This window comes from Hyperolius riggenbachi, chromosome 12 (assembly GCF_040937935.1).
Source record: "Hyperolius riggenbachi isolate aHypRig1 chromosome 12, aHypRig1.pri, whole genome shotgun sequence".
Lineage (NCBI taxonomy): Eukaryota > Metazoa > Chordata > Amphibia > Anura > Hyperoliidae > Hyperolius > Hyperolius riggenbachi.
In genome coordinates, this window is record NC_090657.1 from 18,953,336 (window position 1) to 18,970,074 (window position 16,739).

The 16,739-nt window shown below is 43.0% G+C and overlaps 1 protein-coding gene and 1 long non-coding RNA gene across 2 annotated transcripts in view; one reads left to right on the top strand and one right to left on the bottom strand.

Moving 5' to 3' along the window:
- LOC137541337 (uncharacterized) overlaps positions 1-16,739 on the top strand; it is a 456,394-nt gene that overhangs the window by 430,918 nt on the left and 8,737 nt on the right. The gene's annotated exons all lie outside the window — the stretch shown is intronic.
- CACNG5 (calcium voltage-gated channel auxiliary subunit gamma 5) overlaps positions 1-16,739 on the bottom strand; it is a 112,710-nt gene that overhangs the window by 6,749 nt on the left and 89,222 nt on the right. The window contains exon 4 of the mRNA XM_068262586.1: positions 10,203-10,343. Coding sequence (XP_068118687.1) covers positions 10,203-10,343 — 141 coding nt within the window. The remainder of the gene's footprint in view (positions 1-10,202; positions 10,344-16,739) is intronic.

Consider the following 16,739-nt stretch of genomic DNA (forward strand, 5'->3'; position numbering starts at 1 on the left):
TTACTTTCTTCCAAATTGCATGCGAATCCTTAGACGTAAATTTGCAAGCATAAAACTTACCCTAAGGCTTCCTTCACACTACTTCCGATGCCTCACATCATAATGCATAATATCATCTCATCACAACACGATGCAATGATATTCCTATGGGACTATTACATTGATTGCAGTGCGATGGGTTCTCTTAAAGTGGACCCAAATTAAAAATACAAGATTTCAGAAATAAAATCTGTTTTCTAAATTATAATGATAAATAGCAGCCTTTTTTCAGCTGCATGATGACAAATATAAAATATTTTACATTTATTGGAGGGACCCCTCCCTTCCTTTCATATTGCCGGGATTTTTCCGGCAGACTGGTGGAGGATCTAAAAAACAAAAACAAAACCTAGGCTGCTACTGATGATGTCGCAGGGGAGGTGATGTCAGCTTGTGTGAGATTTCACATAGACGACACCCCTGTGAGGGAGGGTAGCTGATGACAAACACACCCATGATCTAAAACCTCTTACTAAGCTCAGAAGTATTGGCTGCCACCTGCATAACCTATAGATTGTAAGCCTTTGGGCAGGGTCCTCCTCCTTTTGTGTCCTACCTGATCATGCACCTCCATTACTGTGAACCCATGCTATGCATCTGAGTGACCCTAACTTGCCTAATCTCCATGCTCCCCTACAGTGACTGACTAAGTATTACCTGGTACTCATACTGTGCTGTGTGATCTCCATGCTCCCCTACAGTGACTGACTAAGTATTACCTGGTACTCATACTGTGCTGTGTGATCTGGTTTTCTTGTATTCAGGTATTGTCATTTTGCTGTATGTCACCCCTAAATATTGTCTGTAACCTAAACTAATGCCCAGCGCTGCGTAATATGTTGGCACTTTATAAAATACAATAAATAGTTATGAAAAGAGAAGGGTAAAAAGCATACACTAAAATGCTCATAGGCTTAAAGGAGTGTTTATTTATCTTTGTATGTGTCAGAGTGGTGCAACTAAATTTTTTTAATTAAAAAAATGTTTGGTTTGGGTCCGCTTTAAAGGGAACTTAAACTGAGAGGGATATGGATGTTTCCTTTTAAACAATACCAGTTGCTTGTCAGTCCTGCTGATCTCTTTGGTTGTAGTCATGACTGAATCACACACCTGAAACAAGCATGCAACTAATCCAGTCTGACTTCAGTCAGAGCACCGGATCTGCATGATTGTTCAGGGGCTGTGGCTAAAAGTATTAGAGACACAGGATCAGCAGGAGAGTCGCACAACTGGTATTATTTCAAAAGGAAAAATCCATCTCCTTCTCAGTTTAGGTTCCCTTTAAAGCTAATGGGAATCCATGTGTTAGTAAAAAAAAGTCAGATACTCACCTAAGGAGAGGGAAGGCTCGGGTCCTAATGAGCCATCCCTCTCCTCTCCCGGTGCCCTCAGTGCTGCGCTGGCTCCCCCATTCAATTCCACGCTGCGGGGACTTCGGAAGACTTCAGGAGCCGAGTCCTCCCGAAGACAGACGGCAGCTCCATACTGTGCACACGCGAGTGCGTCATAGAGGGCGCTCGCGTGTGCGCACGCAGTGTAGAGCGGCCTGTCTTCGGGAGCACTCGGGCTCCCGAAGCATTTCCGAAGCCTCCCTTCGGTGGGGAAACAGCAGTATTTGACCGAAACGGTTGAATACCGATACGGGGGAGCCAGCGCAACAGCGGGGACCGGGAGAGGAGAGGGGATGCTCTATGGGACCCAGAGCCTCCCTCGCCTTAGGTGAGTATCTCACTTTTTTTTCTCAGTATGGGTTCCCATTCGCTTTAACATAATACACAGCATGCAGTGTGTTTACAGGGCAACGTGGGCATTTACAGTGGTGGTGGGGCTTACTTTCATTGTACTGTATGGTTGCACTGCAACAGTACCACATAATGGCCCATATGCAATTCACTTTTTCACCTGAGTTTTCTCCTAGGTAAGATTTTCATACCTTGTCATAAAATTATTTTTAAACAACTAGCAAGCAAGAAAATGCTCAAAATTATTTTGGTGGACCTTCTATCTTTTACTAACGTTTGGACCCTTTTTCAATGTAGAATGCTTAAAAGCAAATTCAAAGAACATATGAAAAGTATCTCCTAGGAGATAAATCAGGAGAGAAAGTGAATTGCATATGGGCCCGTGCATGCATCTTTTCAGCCACTCTGCATTGCATGGCATCATAATGCAATGTGCATAGTGTGAAAACGCCTAGCAGGTTCTCCAGTAATGAAGTCATGCACGCCACTGATCATTTGTTGTATTTACATATATATTTATAAATATATTTATACAAGCGGCTTAATGTGAATAATCGAATCACAGTAATGACCGGATTTGCCTCTCTGTAAATTGATCCCAGCATGCTATGCAGTATACATGATGTCTGAGGCAGAAAGTCACGATTTAGCTAATCCTGGGCTTATAATTTGGCCAGAGAGGGGAGAACGGAAATGAGGAAGAGTGACAGGTGGACAGAAGACGATGAGAAGATTAGGGGAAGTCACAAAGATGAGAGGTACGGCTAGAATGTAATGAGGGCAGATGGAGAATAACATTTCCATTCCAGGCTGGGCTTTTATAGGCATATCATAGAAAATTAATTTAAAGTAATTGTACATTAAAGTCTACAAATGAATGCTCTAGTATTTGCATAATGAAAAAAAGCCAAATAGCTTCTGTACCAATTCATAGATGTTCATCTCCTCCTCAGTGACCTCCAGCTGCCTCCTCTCTCCCAGTCAGTCAGAGCCCCTCCCTCTTCTGTCACATGGAAATACAGAAGTGATTGCTCTGTCAGCTATAGCCTTACCTCCCTGCTAGCTTACTGGGAGTAAGGGGGAAGGAGCTGGCAGCTGGAGATAGTTGAGGAGAAAATACTTTTATTTCCTCTTATGAAAAAAAAAAAGTGCAGGTTTACTTTGTTTTTGTTTGTTTTTAATATATATATTTGAAAAACTGCGTAAATGGGGCTTTCATTTAAATGCTTGTTGAAAACTTTGAAAAAAGTTCTTGGGAATATAAATCAAGAAAATGTACAACCTATTTTACATCATTCAGTTTTCTGAAATATTGATCAGAATTTCCCCCCACGACCGATCAAAGAATATTGAAAAAAGTTGGAAATGTAATCACATTTTTTGAGTAAAAACAAAATTCAAACATTCAGTTTTTCTATACAACTGATCACATATATATATATATATATATATATATATATATATATATATATATATATATATATATATATATATATATATACACACACACACAGTGGGATGCAAATGTTTGGGCAACCTTGTTAATTGTCCTGACCTTTCTGTATAAATCGTTGGTTGTTATGATAAAAAATGTCAGTTAAATATATCATATAGGAGACACACACAGTGATATCTGAGAAGTGAAATTAAGTCCATTGGACTTACAGAAAGTGTGCAATAATTGTTTAACCACTTAAAGGGAAGGTTCAGGGACACCTTGCAAAAAATAAAAATCGATATCCACTTACCTGGGGCTTCCTCCAGCCCGTGGCAGGCAGGAGGTGCCCTCGCCGCCGCTCCAGAGGCTTCCGGTCGTCTTCGGTGGCCGACCCGACCTGGCCAGGCCGGCTGCCAGGTCGGGCTCTTCTGCGCTCCAAGGCCCGGCACTTCTGCGTCCCACGCCGGCGCGCTGACGTCATCGGACGTCCGCCGGACTGTACTGCGCAGGCGCAGTAGTTCTGCGCCTGCGCAGTACAGCCCGGCGGACGTCCGATGACGTCAGTGCGCCCGCGTGGGACGCAGAAGAGCCCGTCCTTGGAGTGCAGAAGAGCCCGACCTGGCAGCCGGCCTGGCCAGGTCGGGTCGGCCACCGAAGACGACCGGAAGCCTCTGGAGCGGCGGCGAGGGCACCTCCTGCCTGCCACGGGCTGGAGGAAGCCCCAGGTAAGTGGATATCGATTTTTATTTTTTGCAAGGTGTCCCTGAACCTTCCCTTTAAGCCCACAGGGTTGTACATTTTTTGCATCTGACAATCTTTCACCTCCCATTCATTTGCCAATAACTTTATCACTACTCATCACAATGAATTGATCTATATCTTGTTTTTTCCACCACCAATTAGGCTTTCTTGGGTGGTACATTTTGCTAAGAATTAATTTATTCTAAATCCATTTTAAAAGGAATATTAAGAAAGAAATGAAAAAAAAATCATTATTTCTCAGTTTTTGGCCATCATAGTTTAAAATGAGTGCATGTTACCGTAATTAAAGCCCATATATTTTATTTGCCTATTTGTCCCACTTATAACACCATTTAAATTATGTCCCTATCACAATGTATTCCACGAAAAACTCCAGAGGGTCCGCACACTCAATTATACCATGTTCTGTTTATTCAGAAAACATAACACACCATTCCACAACCAACGAGTCGTTTCGGGGCCCCGCAGGGTCCCCTTTGTCAAGGCTACAGTACAGAATGGTAACAATGTGTGAATACCTGAAGGTGATATAAAACCAGTGGTTTTATATCACCTTCAGGTATTCACACATTGTTACCATTCTGTACTGTAGCCTTGACAAAGGGGACCCTGCGGGGCCCCGAAACAACTCGTTGGTTGTGGAATGGTGTGTTACGTTTTCTGAATAAACAGAACATGGTATAATTGAGTGTGCGGACCCTCTGGAGTTTTTCGTGGATTACAAATATTGGTCCAGCACCTCATCAGTGGTGTGCGACTTCATTCTCTGTGCAGCTATCACAATGTATGGCGCCGATATTTTATTTGGAAATGTGCATTTTTTCAATTTGCATCCATCACTATTTACAAGCCCATAATTTAAAACATTATATTAATATACTCCTTTGACATGCATATTTAAAAAGTTCAGACCCTTAGGTAACTATTTATGTTTTGTTGTTTTTAATTGTAATTTATTTTTGATTATTTTTTTTTTTTTTTTTATGTAAAAAATTATTTGAGTAATTTTTGGTGTGGGGAAGTAAACAGCTAATTTTTAAATGTATTTTAATGTATTTCTTCATTAAAAAATGTATGTGGGTATACACCAGGACAAACAGGCTTTGTCCCCGGCCGTTCAACGGCATTACACCTCAGGCCCCTTTATCTCAACCTGCAGGCTGAACACTCTAATGTTGGTACACAAGTACTAATATCTCTAGATGCTGAAAAAGCATTTGATACAATAGAGTGGGATTTTCTGTTGGCGGTTTTGAGACGTCTGGGGTTTGAGGAATCCTACATTAAATAGGTGCAGCTGTTATATACCAAACCGGTTGCCAGAGTTAAGGTCAATGGCTGGCTCTCCTCCACCTTTGAGTTGCATAGGGGTACTCGCCAGGGGTACCCCCCTGTCTCCACTCCTTTTTGATCTTGCCTTAGAAGCTCTGGCCACTTTAATCAGATCTCATCCGGGGATTAGGGGATGGGAGAAGGGAATTTTACATGAAAAAATCAGCATATATGCAGACGGCATGTTGTTATATTTATCTGATCCTGGAGACTCATTAAGTAATGTCCTCTCCACCATCACGGATTTTGGTCACCTTGCCGATCTTAAGATCAATTGGAACAAATCCTACCTAATGCCCATAGATCTATTTTCCCCTACACGAGAGCAGGTCAAATCTCCATTGCAATGGGTCAATTTGTTTAAATACTTGGGAATTCTGATTTCTAGATCTCCCGCAGACTTCCTTAGCATTAACCTTGAACCATTGCTAAATGCGGTTTGTGGAGAGTTGAGGGCATGGGAAAAGCTTCCTCTAACTGTAGTAGGTCGGGCTAATCTGTTTAAAATGATGATACTCCCTAAAGTTCTATATGTAACATGGCATTCTCCCATATTTCTCTCACCTGCTGTTTTTACCAAACTTAATTCTACTTTGACTCAGTTTATCTGGGCCAAACAACGTCATCGATTAGCAATGTCCACTCTGCAATGCCCAAAAGTTGTAGGCGGAATAGCCCTCCCCAATTGCTATTTATATTATCTCGCAACACAGTTATCGCACCTGTATACCAGTTTTCGCGAGGACAAGCTATTAATACAAAACTTTCTTATTAATTAACTTACCTTTTGCGAATGTTGATCCTTTATATAATCTGCTTAAGAGGATAGGTGGAATACCCAGTTTCAGGTCCCTACCTGTCACTCTGAAGCAGATGTTTTACGTCTGGGAACGCTCGCATAAACTACTTATGCTTGATGCTAAACCCAATCAGATACCAATATTGGAGAATGCCAATTTCAAAGTATTTACAAAACTATCTGATCCTACATTTTGGATAAATAAGGGAACTGTATACCTGCATCAAATCATATCTGACGGTAGAATGAAATCCTTCCCTCAACTTTCCACAGACTTTGACCTACCACAATCTGCCTTTTACAAATACCTGCAATTAAGACATGCTTTCTACACTCAACTAAAAGACATACCACCCTCCCCTGTAAACTCTGACATATTAGAAATTATTTCTGGCCCCTCTCCTAAACAATTGATTTCCTTATTATACCACTCTCTAGTGTTACCCACTGCACAATGCAAGCTTAACACTAGACGTATAGCATGGACAAATGATGTAGGCGAAATTGAGGAGGAAGAATGGGAAGAAACTCTTGAGAAAGTTGTAAAGGTCTCACCACAAACCAGACAGGTTACTGTACTTATATATTCTGCATTGTGCGTACCTCACACCAATTCGCCTAGCTAAGAACAAACCAGGAGCGTCCACATACTGCCCCAAATGTGTTACTGCACCTGGCACCTTTTTTCATTTAATATGGAGTTGTCCAAATGTTAACTTATACTGGTTGCAAGTCGTTAAATTCCTCAATGATCATATGTGTTGTCCAATTGAGTGTGACCCCAAATTATGCTTGTTGAGTATCTTTCCTGATTCCATTACTGATAAATACACTAAGTTCTTCTTACTTGAACTAATGCACATGGCTCGTAAGTTACTCACCAAGCATTGGATCGCTGCAACTGTACCTACATGTTCGGACCTTATCAGATCTGTCAACCAGGTTCTCCCACTCCGCAAGGCTGTGTATCAACGTAGAGGTGCTGAGACTAAATTTAATAAGATATGGACAACCTGGCTCTCCTCAATTAGAACTAGAAATTAATATGCTTACCCCCCAACCTGACTATCATATACTACTTCCGAGTTTGCTTTGTTCTTTTATTTTTCTTCCCACTGGTGGGGGATCTCTACTCTATACTTTATACTTGAGATTTTATAATTATGCATACTACATACAATGTGTACTTTCTATATTCAAAATATGGAATAAGCCAAGATTCTGTCAAGCAATTAACAATGGTGCTGATAAGTTTATATGTTCGTGTTTTCTGTTAAACTTTAACATCTGCCACAGCTGTATTGCACCTATGGATGTTGTAACAACGTTAACTTATCATTAACCTGCTTCAATAAAGTGTGGTTTGGGAAAAAAAAATGTATGTGAGTGTAGTTTACTATTTAGCCACAAGATGGCCACAGTCAAAAAAGTCCTGGAAGCGTATAATGACGCTTCCAGGAACTAGAATGAAGATGGGGAACTTTATTTTTTGCAGAAAGACCGCAGTCTCTGTTAAGAGACCGTCGTTTTTTCTGCGGGGGACTTAGATCGGTGAATGGGAATTATATTCCCATTCACTGATCGGGGGGCTAACGGCGGGCGGTGGGAGCGTGCACGGGAGCACGCCCGATCGCGCACACCGTACGCACCGCACACTAGAAGCAGCACAGCCTATCTGGACGAACATATTTGTCCAGATAGGCTTAAGTGGTTAAATAAAATTAGGCAGGTGCATAAATTTGGGCACTGTTGTCATTTTATTGATTCCAAAACCTTTAGAACTAATTATTGGAACACAAATTGGCTTGGTAAGCTCAGTGACCCCTGACCTACATACACAGGTGAATCCAATTATGAGAAAGAGTATTAAAGGGGTCATTTGTAAGTTTCCCTCCTCTTTTAATTTTCTCTGAAGAGTAGCAACATGGGTAAGATTGTCGCTTAAAGATCCGGCATTGTGGATCATTAAACCGACACCTGTACTGATGCTAAATTCTCAGCTGAGACATCCTCGACTGACCACCCCAGCTGATGACACTCTACATGTGTAGCAGCCTTTAGGTTATATAAATTGCTCACTGAGACAAGAATCTGTGTACTGTGTTCTATAGACAGATGATGTTTGGGTCTTCTGACCACTATCTAATGCTTTGCTATGGGGCCTATTCAGGGGCGTAGCAATAGGGGTTGCAGAGGTTGCCCCAAAGGGCCCTCCCTCAACTACCGTATTAGCTCTCTATTGGTCTTGTGCTCATAATAATCACTTCTATAGATACTCTGAATAGTGGTAATCATTAACAAGCTGTCCCCCATGCCCTTCTTGCACCTCTGACACTGTAGTTGCCATTGGCAGGTTTTGGTGCGCCATATCAATTGTTATGTATAGAGTACTTGGGGGGCCCCATTGTAAAACTTGCATCGGGGCCCACAGCTCCTTAGCTACGCCACTGGGCCTATTTATAAAGAACTGAAGATGTGTTTGCACAGGGGTGCCCATTAGGTAGGTCGTGAAGGGCTTCATGGTAGATCCCGACCCCACTACATTTTCCATTCTGTATATACAATTGTGCTCCTAAAATTGCACATAGGTAGATCATTTTGACGTGCTATTTTTTTTAAGTAGCTCACAAGCCAAAACAGTGTGGGCACCTCTGTGTTAGCAGGTCATCACTTTTCATTGTTTGGAAAATCAGAATGGTGTGACTAGAGTAACAGAAAGTAGCCCATACAGCTGTCAGTGTGGGTACACTTAAATCCGATTACTGTATGTATTTACAAATGCCATAGCTTTCATGAGATCCTGTAATTACTTTCTGAAAACTGCTGCACACAAGTACTGTGTTATGGTCTCTGACCCTCACTAGTCCCTCCATAGCTTCTAAATGAACAGGTCAGTGGAATACATTATAGACTTTTCTTAATTGCTTGTGTGTACATTACCCATTGTGAGGAGGAGAGCTGAGCTTGTATCACTTCCCTTGATCCACCCAGCAACACTCACACAGGTGAACTGAGACCGCGGCAGCTGGGGGAGGGAATCATACCACACAGTAGAAGTCTGTAGGGGTAGAGGCAGCATCCTACAGTCTGCTAGATACTTATTTAGCAGTTACATAAGAAGGTTTTTAAAAAATGTTCACAGGTTATATGACCAATATTTTGGTACAAAACCAGAGATATTTTGATTTCATTAAAGTCCTACATTAGTAGTCATATGTAGGTGGTAGGGAGTTAAATGTGCTATTTATCTGAGAAACTGTCCATAGTGTTATATGTGATATTGGGCAACCCCTGGTACAATGGGCACTAAAGTCAATAAGGCAGGTCCGAGATAGTGGGTTTTGTGCAGTGGATGACCCCCTCTTTCTCCCCTCCATGGAGCGCTATCAGACCTGCACAGCTGATAAGTTATTCTATAATTGAGCGGTAGGAAGTGTGTAAGCAGCGGGTGGATGGAGCCAGATACAGCTGACAAAACCACAGCTCAGGAAACGGCACAATGGAGGCAATTTCTGTGCTTGGCTGCCTCTATTGAAGCAGAGCGGGAAGTAAACATGGCCTGGAAAATGGAATTTCTGGAGCGGGGTTATCATTGGTTCCCCTGATGTGAGGAATACAGGGGAGGCATCCTGAGAGAGGACATGCTACACATTTACTGTATATACTGAAAACCGCTGACATCTGCTTCCCCTAATGAGATGGACTATACACTCTGCTCACTCTCTCTCGCCACTGGGATTATGGAGACTGCCATTGCTGACTTCCTTTGAAAAGGCTACTTTTGTGGCTGTCATTAGGAATGATCAATGAGATGCAAATTTTCTTACTTTATGCAAATTTTTATGCAAACACTGTATATGCAGCTTAAAAATGGACCAGTCCATTTAAACCTGGGTGGGACTTGATTGGTCCATTTTCAAGCTGCATATATTTGCATAAAATTGTGCATACATTTACATAAACGCCTACAAATTTGCATCTTATTGATCATCACTAGCTGTCATGCTGATCCTGTAAGGAGAGAAGGCAGATGGCAATTAATGTTCTTTGTAAGTGAGGGGAAGTAGAACACATTCATTAATCTACTCACCAGAGAGGATAAAGAATATACCAGACACGAATGCCAGGATAGTCCGATGGGGGCGGATGTGTCCCACGTTGTTCAGTATGAAGCCAATAAACATGAAGAAGAGGCTAACCAGGGGGAAGGGCGTGGCTGAGCGGATCATTTCTGCAGACAGGACAGAACACCAGAGATTAGAATACTCCTTACAGAACACATTCACATTACTAAACACCAGATAAGATAAACCAATGACAATTTTTCTCTCTAAAGTCACCACCAGGTGGCAGCGTTCTGTTCATATTCTAGATCTGAGAATTGCATTCACAACAGACACAGCCTCACAGGCTTATCTTCTGCTAAAAAGTTTATCTGCCTTTCATCTGATCTTTTTGCATTATTTGAATTTCTGAAACAGTTATGCAGACAGTAGCATCACCTGCATTTTTGGGCTGGGTCAGGAATGCAGAAGAACAGCAAAAGGCAGTCGCTCCAACACATGGGGTACCCAGTAGCATAGTCTTATGGGGTACCTTGCAGTATCATCCATGCGTTACCTAGCTGCACAGTCTTATGGGGTGCCCAACGCATAGTCTGACGGGCTACCCTGCAGCACAGTCTTATGGTGTACTCAGTAGCTTAGTCTTATGAGTTACCTAGCAGTATCATCCATGGGTTATTCAGTAGCACAGTCTCATGGGGTACTTAGGAGTATTGTCTATGGCTTACCTAGCAGCACAGTCTTATGAAGTACCCCGTAACATATCTTATGTTATCTTATGGGTACCTATCTTATCTTATGGGTACCTAGCAGTATCATCCAAGGGTTACCTGGCAGCACAGTCCTATGGGGTACCCAATAGCATAATCTTATGGGGGTACCTAGTAGTAGTATCATCCATGGCTTACATAGCAGTGAAGTCATATGTGGTACCCAGCAGTATCATCCAATACTCAGTAGTATATTAGTATATTTCATGGGGTACCTAGCAGCTAAACCCATGTGGTCCCCAGCAGTATATTTGATGAAATATCTATCAGCACAGTCCGTCGTGTACCCAGCAGTGTAGTCCATAGGGTACCTAGCTGCATAGTTCATAGGGTACCTAGCTGCATAATTCATAAGGTACGCTGCATAGTTCATATGTTATCTAGCTGCATAGTTCATAGGGTATCTAGCTGCATTGTTCATGGGGTATCTAGCTGCATAGTTTATAGGGTATCTAGCTGCATAGTTCATAGGTTATTTAGCTGCATAGTTCATAGGGTACCCAGCATTATAGTTCATGTGGTACCCAGCAGTATAGTTCATAGGGTATCTAGCTGCACAGTTCATAGTGTATCTAGCTGCATGGTTCATAGAGTATCTAGCGGCATAATTCATAAGGTAAGCTGCATAGTTCATATGTTATCTAGCTGCGTAGTTTATAGGGTATCTAGCTGCATAGTTCATAGGTTATTTAGCTGCACAGTTCATAGGGTATCTAGCTGCATAGTTCATAGGGTACCTAGCTGCATAGTTCATAGGTTATTTAGCTGCATAGTTCATAGGGTACCTAGCTATATAGTTCATAGGGTACCTAGCTGCATAGTTCATAGGTTATTTAGCTGCATAGTTCATAGGGTACTTAGCTACATAGTTCATAGATTATTTAGCTGCATAGTTCATAGAGTATCTAGTGGCATAGTTCATAGGGTATCTAACTGCATAGTTCATAGGTTATTTAGCTGCACAGTTCATAGGGTATCTAGCTGCATAGTTCATAGGGTACCTAGCTGCATAGTTCATAGGTTATTTAGCTGCATAGTTCATAGGGTACCTAGCTATATAGTTCATAGGGTACCTAGCTGCATAGTTCATAGGTTATTTAGCTGCATAGTTCATAGGGTACTTAGCTACATAGTTCATAGATTATTTAGCTGCATAGTTCATAGGGTATGTAGCTGCATAGTTCATAGGGTATCTAGCTGCATAGTTCATAGGGTATCTAGCTGCACAGTTTATAGGGTATCTAGCTGCATAGTTTATAGGGTACATAGCTACATAGTGCATAGGGTACCTAGCTGCATAGTTTATAGGGTACCCACTAGTATAGTTCATGGGGTACCTACAGTAGCTGCATAGTTCATAAGCTAGCAAGCTCCATAGTTCATAGGGTACTTAGCTGCCTAGTTCGAGTATCTAGCTGCATAGTAAATGGGGTACCCAGCAGTATAGTTTATGTGGTACCTAGCTGCATAGTTCACAGGTTACCTAGCTGCATAGTTCATAGGGTACCCAATTGCATTGGTAATAGGGTACCCAGCTATATAGTTCATAGGGTACCAGCAGTATAGTTCATAGGGTACCTAGCTGCATAGTTTATAGCGTACCTATCTACATAGTTCATAGGTTACCTAGCTGCATAGTTCATAGGGTACCCAACTGCATTGGTAATGGGGTACCCAACTATATAGTTCATAGGTTACCCAGCTGTACAGTTCATAGGGTATCTAGCTGCATAGTTCATATGGTACTCAGCAGTATAGTTCATAGGGTAACTAGCTGAATAGTTCATAGGGTAACTATCTGCATAGTTCATAGGGTATCTAGCTGCATAGTTAATAGGGTACCCAGCTGCATTGTTAATAGGGTACCCAGCTATATAGTTCATAGGGTACCCAGCTGTACAGTTCATAGGGTACCTAGCTGCATAGTTCATAGGGTAACTAGCTGCATAGTTCATAGGGTAACTAGCTGCATAGTTCATAGGGTAACTAGCTGCATAGTTCATAGGGTATCTAGCTGCATTGTTAATAGGGTACCCAGCTGCATTGTTAATAGGGTACACAGCTATATAGTTCATAGGGTACCCAGCTGTACAGTTCATAGGGTACCCAGCTGCATTGTTAATAGGGTACCCAGCTATATAGTTCATAGTGTACCCAGCTGCATAGTTCATAGGGTACCCAGCTGCATTGTTAATAGGGTACACAGCTATATAGTTCATAGGGTACCCAGCTGTATAGTTCATAGGGTACCCAGCTGCATTGTTAATAGGGTACCTAGCAGTACTGTTCTCCCTATACACATCCTCCATTGGCAAGGTTATCTCCTCCATGGGTTTTAACTACCATCTGTATGCAGATGACACCCAAATCTATCTCCACACCCCTGACATATCCACCACTACCATGGACAAGGTCTCCTCCTGCCTATCTGCCATCTCCTCCTGGATGTCCGCTAGGTTCCTAAAACTAAATCTAGACAAAACGGAATTTATGATCTTCCCACCCCGGTCATCCCTGGACCTCCCAGATGTGCAGGTCACTGTTAACCACACTACTATTCACCCTACCTCTCAAGCCCGCTGTCTGGGTGTCACCCTGGACTCCGCACTCTCCTTCACTCCCCACATCCAAAACCTCACAAAGTCCTGCAACTTCCACCTTCGTAACATCTGTAAGATTCGCCCTTTCCTGACCCCTGCCACCACCAAACTCCTCATCCATGCCCTCATAATTTCCCGCCTCGACTACTGCAATGCCCTTCTGTCTGGACTCCCTAAGACCCGAATAGCCCCACTGCAGTCCATCATGAATGCGGCTGCCAGAATTATCCACTCCTCCCATCGCTCCACCAGGGCGGCTCCCCTCCGTGAATCCCTCCACTGGCTTCCTATCCAGTCCAGAATCAGATTCAAGATATTGTGTCTGACCTACAAATCCATCCACAAAACCTGTCCAACCTACATTTCTGATCTTACTCAGAGATACACACCAAGCCGCTCACTCCGCTCCTCCAATGAACTTCGCCTGACCGTCCCCCGCATCACCCAGTCCCATGCACGCCTCCAAGACTTCTCAAGAGCCGCTCCGACACTATGGAACTCCCTACCTCCACCCATTAGGGCAGCCCCCTCCTTCAACACCTTCAAGAAGGCCCTCAAAACTCACCTTTTCACTCTTGCCTACCACCCCTCACAATTGCTCTAAACCCACAGCCGAACTCTGGTCCCCTACCTCTCGTGTCCCTACCTCTCCCTCTAGATTGTAAGCCTTTGGGCAGGGTCCTCACTCCTTTTGTGTCCTACCTGATCATGCACCTCTATTACTGTGCACCCATGCTATGCATTTGAGTGAACCTAACTTGCCTAACTCCATGCTCCCCTCCAGTGACTGACTAAGCATTACCTTGTACTCATACTATGGTGCGTGATCTGGTTTTCTTGTATTCCTGTATTGTCATATTGCTGTTTGTCACCCCTAAATATTGTCTGTAACCTAAATTAATGTCCAGCGCTGCGTAATATGTTGGCGCTTTATAAATACAACAAATAAATAAATAAATAAAGGGGACCAAGCAGCACAGCCTAGGAGGTACTTAGTAGCACAGTGCTTCAGGTATACAATAGCACATTCTATGGAATGTCTAGTGGCACAACCTACAGCAGAGGTCCCCAAACTTTTTCGGTCAAGGGCCGGGTCAACATACTTCAGACTGCTGGGGGGCCGGAACATACATAAATGATGTTGAAAAACATTACATTGAATCTATGTATTGATTTCCCCCAATCATGCCCAGGGGAGAACCCCCAGCAGCAGCCATTCAGTCATGCGGCCCCCGAAGAGTGTCTTTGTGTGCCAGACAGTGAACCTTACCCTGGTGACAACCTGCCTTCCAGATGGACAGCAGTGTCACCTGATGCAGAATTGGATTGGAAGCCTGCAAATTAGTGCTCACTGGCTTCTGTAGTTTGTGGATGGTTTGTGCCAGCATTGCTATTCTATATATGGGCCACCATTATTTCAAGGTGCAGTGGGCCACATCTATAAGATACATTTAGTGTTTGGGGGCTAGTGAAAAAGTCTCAGGGGGCCGCATTCATCCTGCGGGCCTTAGTTTGAGGACCACCGGCCTGCAGAGTATACAGCATTCTTTTCCACAAGCTAGTGGATTTGTTACAAAGTCAGGCAATGACAATGAAGTGTAGGTGGAGACTATCTGAATGATGATCTGTGTCTTTGCTATAAATGCTGCATATTTCTCCTCAAAGTTCTGTGCAGATGAGATGATTGTTTCTTCATACTGACACCTTCCCTGCTATGTGAGTGTGATTACACCGTCCCAACGTGTCGCCTACCTACGCAGGCACCAGACATGTGACAGAGGAGTGACTGCAGGCATCAGCTCATGTGATTAAACCATCACTGTGCGGCTCTCTTCCCTGCTGTTACATCACACAAACTAATTCATTATCTAAAATGAGGAGTTTGAGGTAAAATTCTCCCTGTAGTTTCTGCCCATTAAAAAGTGACAGAAAACCAGGTGGATTAGAGTTAGTCAGTTACAGTGGTATGCGAAAGTTTGGGCAACCTTGTTAATCGTCATAATTTTTCTGCATAAATGTCACGGTCAGTTACCTGTCCAGACGAGGCAGCTGGTACATACGGCAGTCGTCCTGGTGGGTCTCAGCGGGTCTCCCTGCGTAGTGGTCTGTCGGTGCTTGCCCGCGCGTGTTGCGTAGCACGGCGTAAACATTGGTGCCATAAGGCGTTGCTGTGAGCACTGCATACGCGTGCAGAATGTTCTGTTTTATGCATATCTGCATGTGCGCATGACGCATTACGCTGTTTGCGCCAAAGGCCTATTTAAATCTGGAGAGTGCAACACTGCGGTGCTGTAGTATTGCAGATTTGTGTGTGTTGTACTCACATGAGTTGAGTTTTGCTCTGCCCGTTTCTGAATTCCTGGATGTTGACCTTGGCTTGCCTGACTACCTGATTTCCTGCTGACCTTCGCTGACCTTCTACCCGATTTGTTGCCAACCTTCGCTTGCATGAGAATCCGATTTGCTGCCAGACCCCGGCCTGTACGAGTACCCGATTTGTTGGCAACTTCTGCCTGTTTCAAGTCCAGCATCTTCTCACTCCCACTCCGTGGGAGTGCTGTGTTTCCAAACTGGTCAGGCGCCTAGTCGTCACGCCGCTAGTTTCACAAGCACTTCTGCCCCTTGCTTACTGGACTGCCCTGTTCCACATCCAGGGGCCCCAGTCGCTGAGCCGAAATCATCACAATAAATCATTGGTTGTTACCATAAAAAATGTCAGTTAAATATATCATATAGGAGACACACACCGTGATATTTGAGGAAATGAAATGAATTGTATTGGATTTACAGAAAGTGTTCAATAATTGTTTAAATAAAATTAGGCAGGTGCATACATTTGGGCATTTTATTGATTCCAAAATCTTTAGAACTAATTATTGGAACTCAAATTGCCTTGTTAGGCTCAGTGACCCCTGACCTACATACACGGGTGAATCCAATTATAAGAAAGAGTATTTAAGGGGGTCAATTGTAAATTTCCCACCTCTTTTAAATTTCTCTGAAGGGTAGCAACATGGGTATCTCAAAACAAGTCTCAAATGACCTGAAGACAAAGATTGTTCACCATCATGGTTTAGGGGGAGGATACAGAAAGCTGCCTCAGAGATGTCAGCAGTCTGTTTCAACAGTTAAGAACATTTTGAGGAAATAGAAGACCACAGGCTCAATTCAAGTTGAGGCTCGAAGTGGAAGA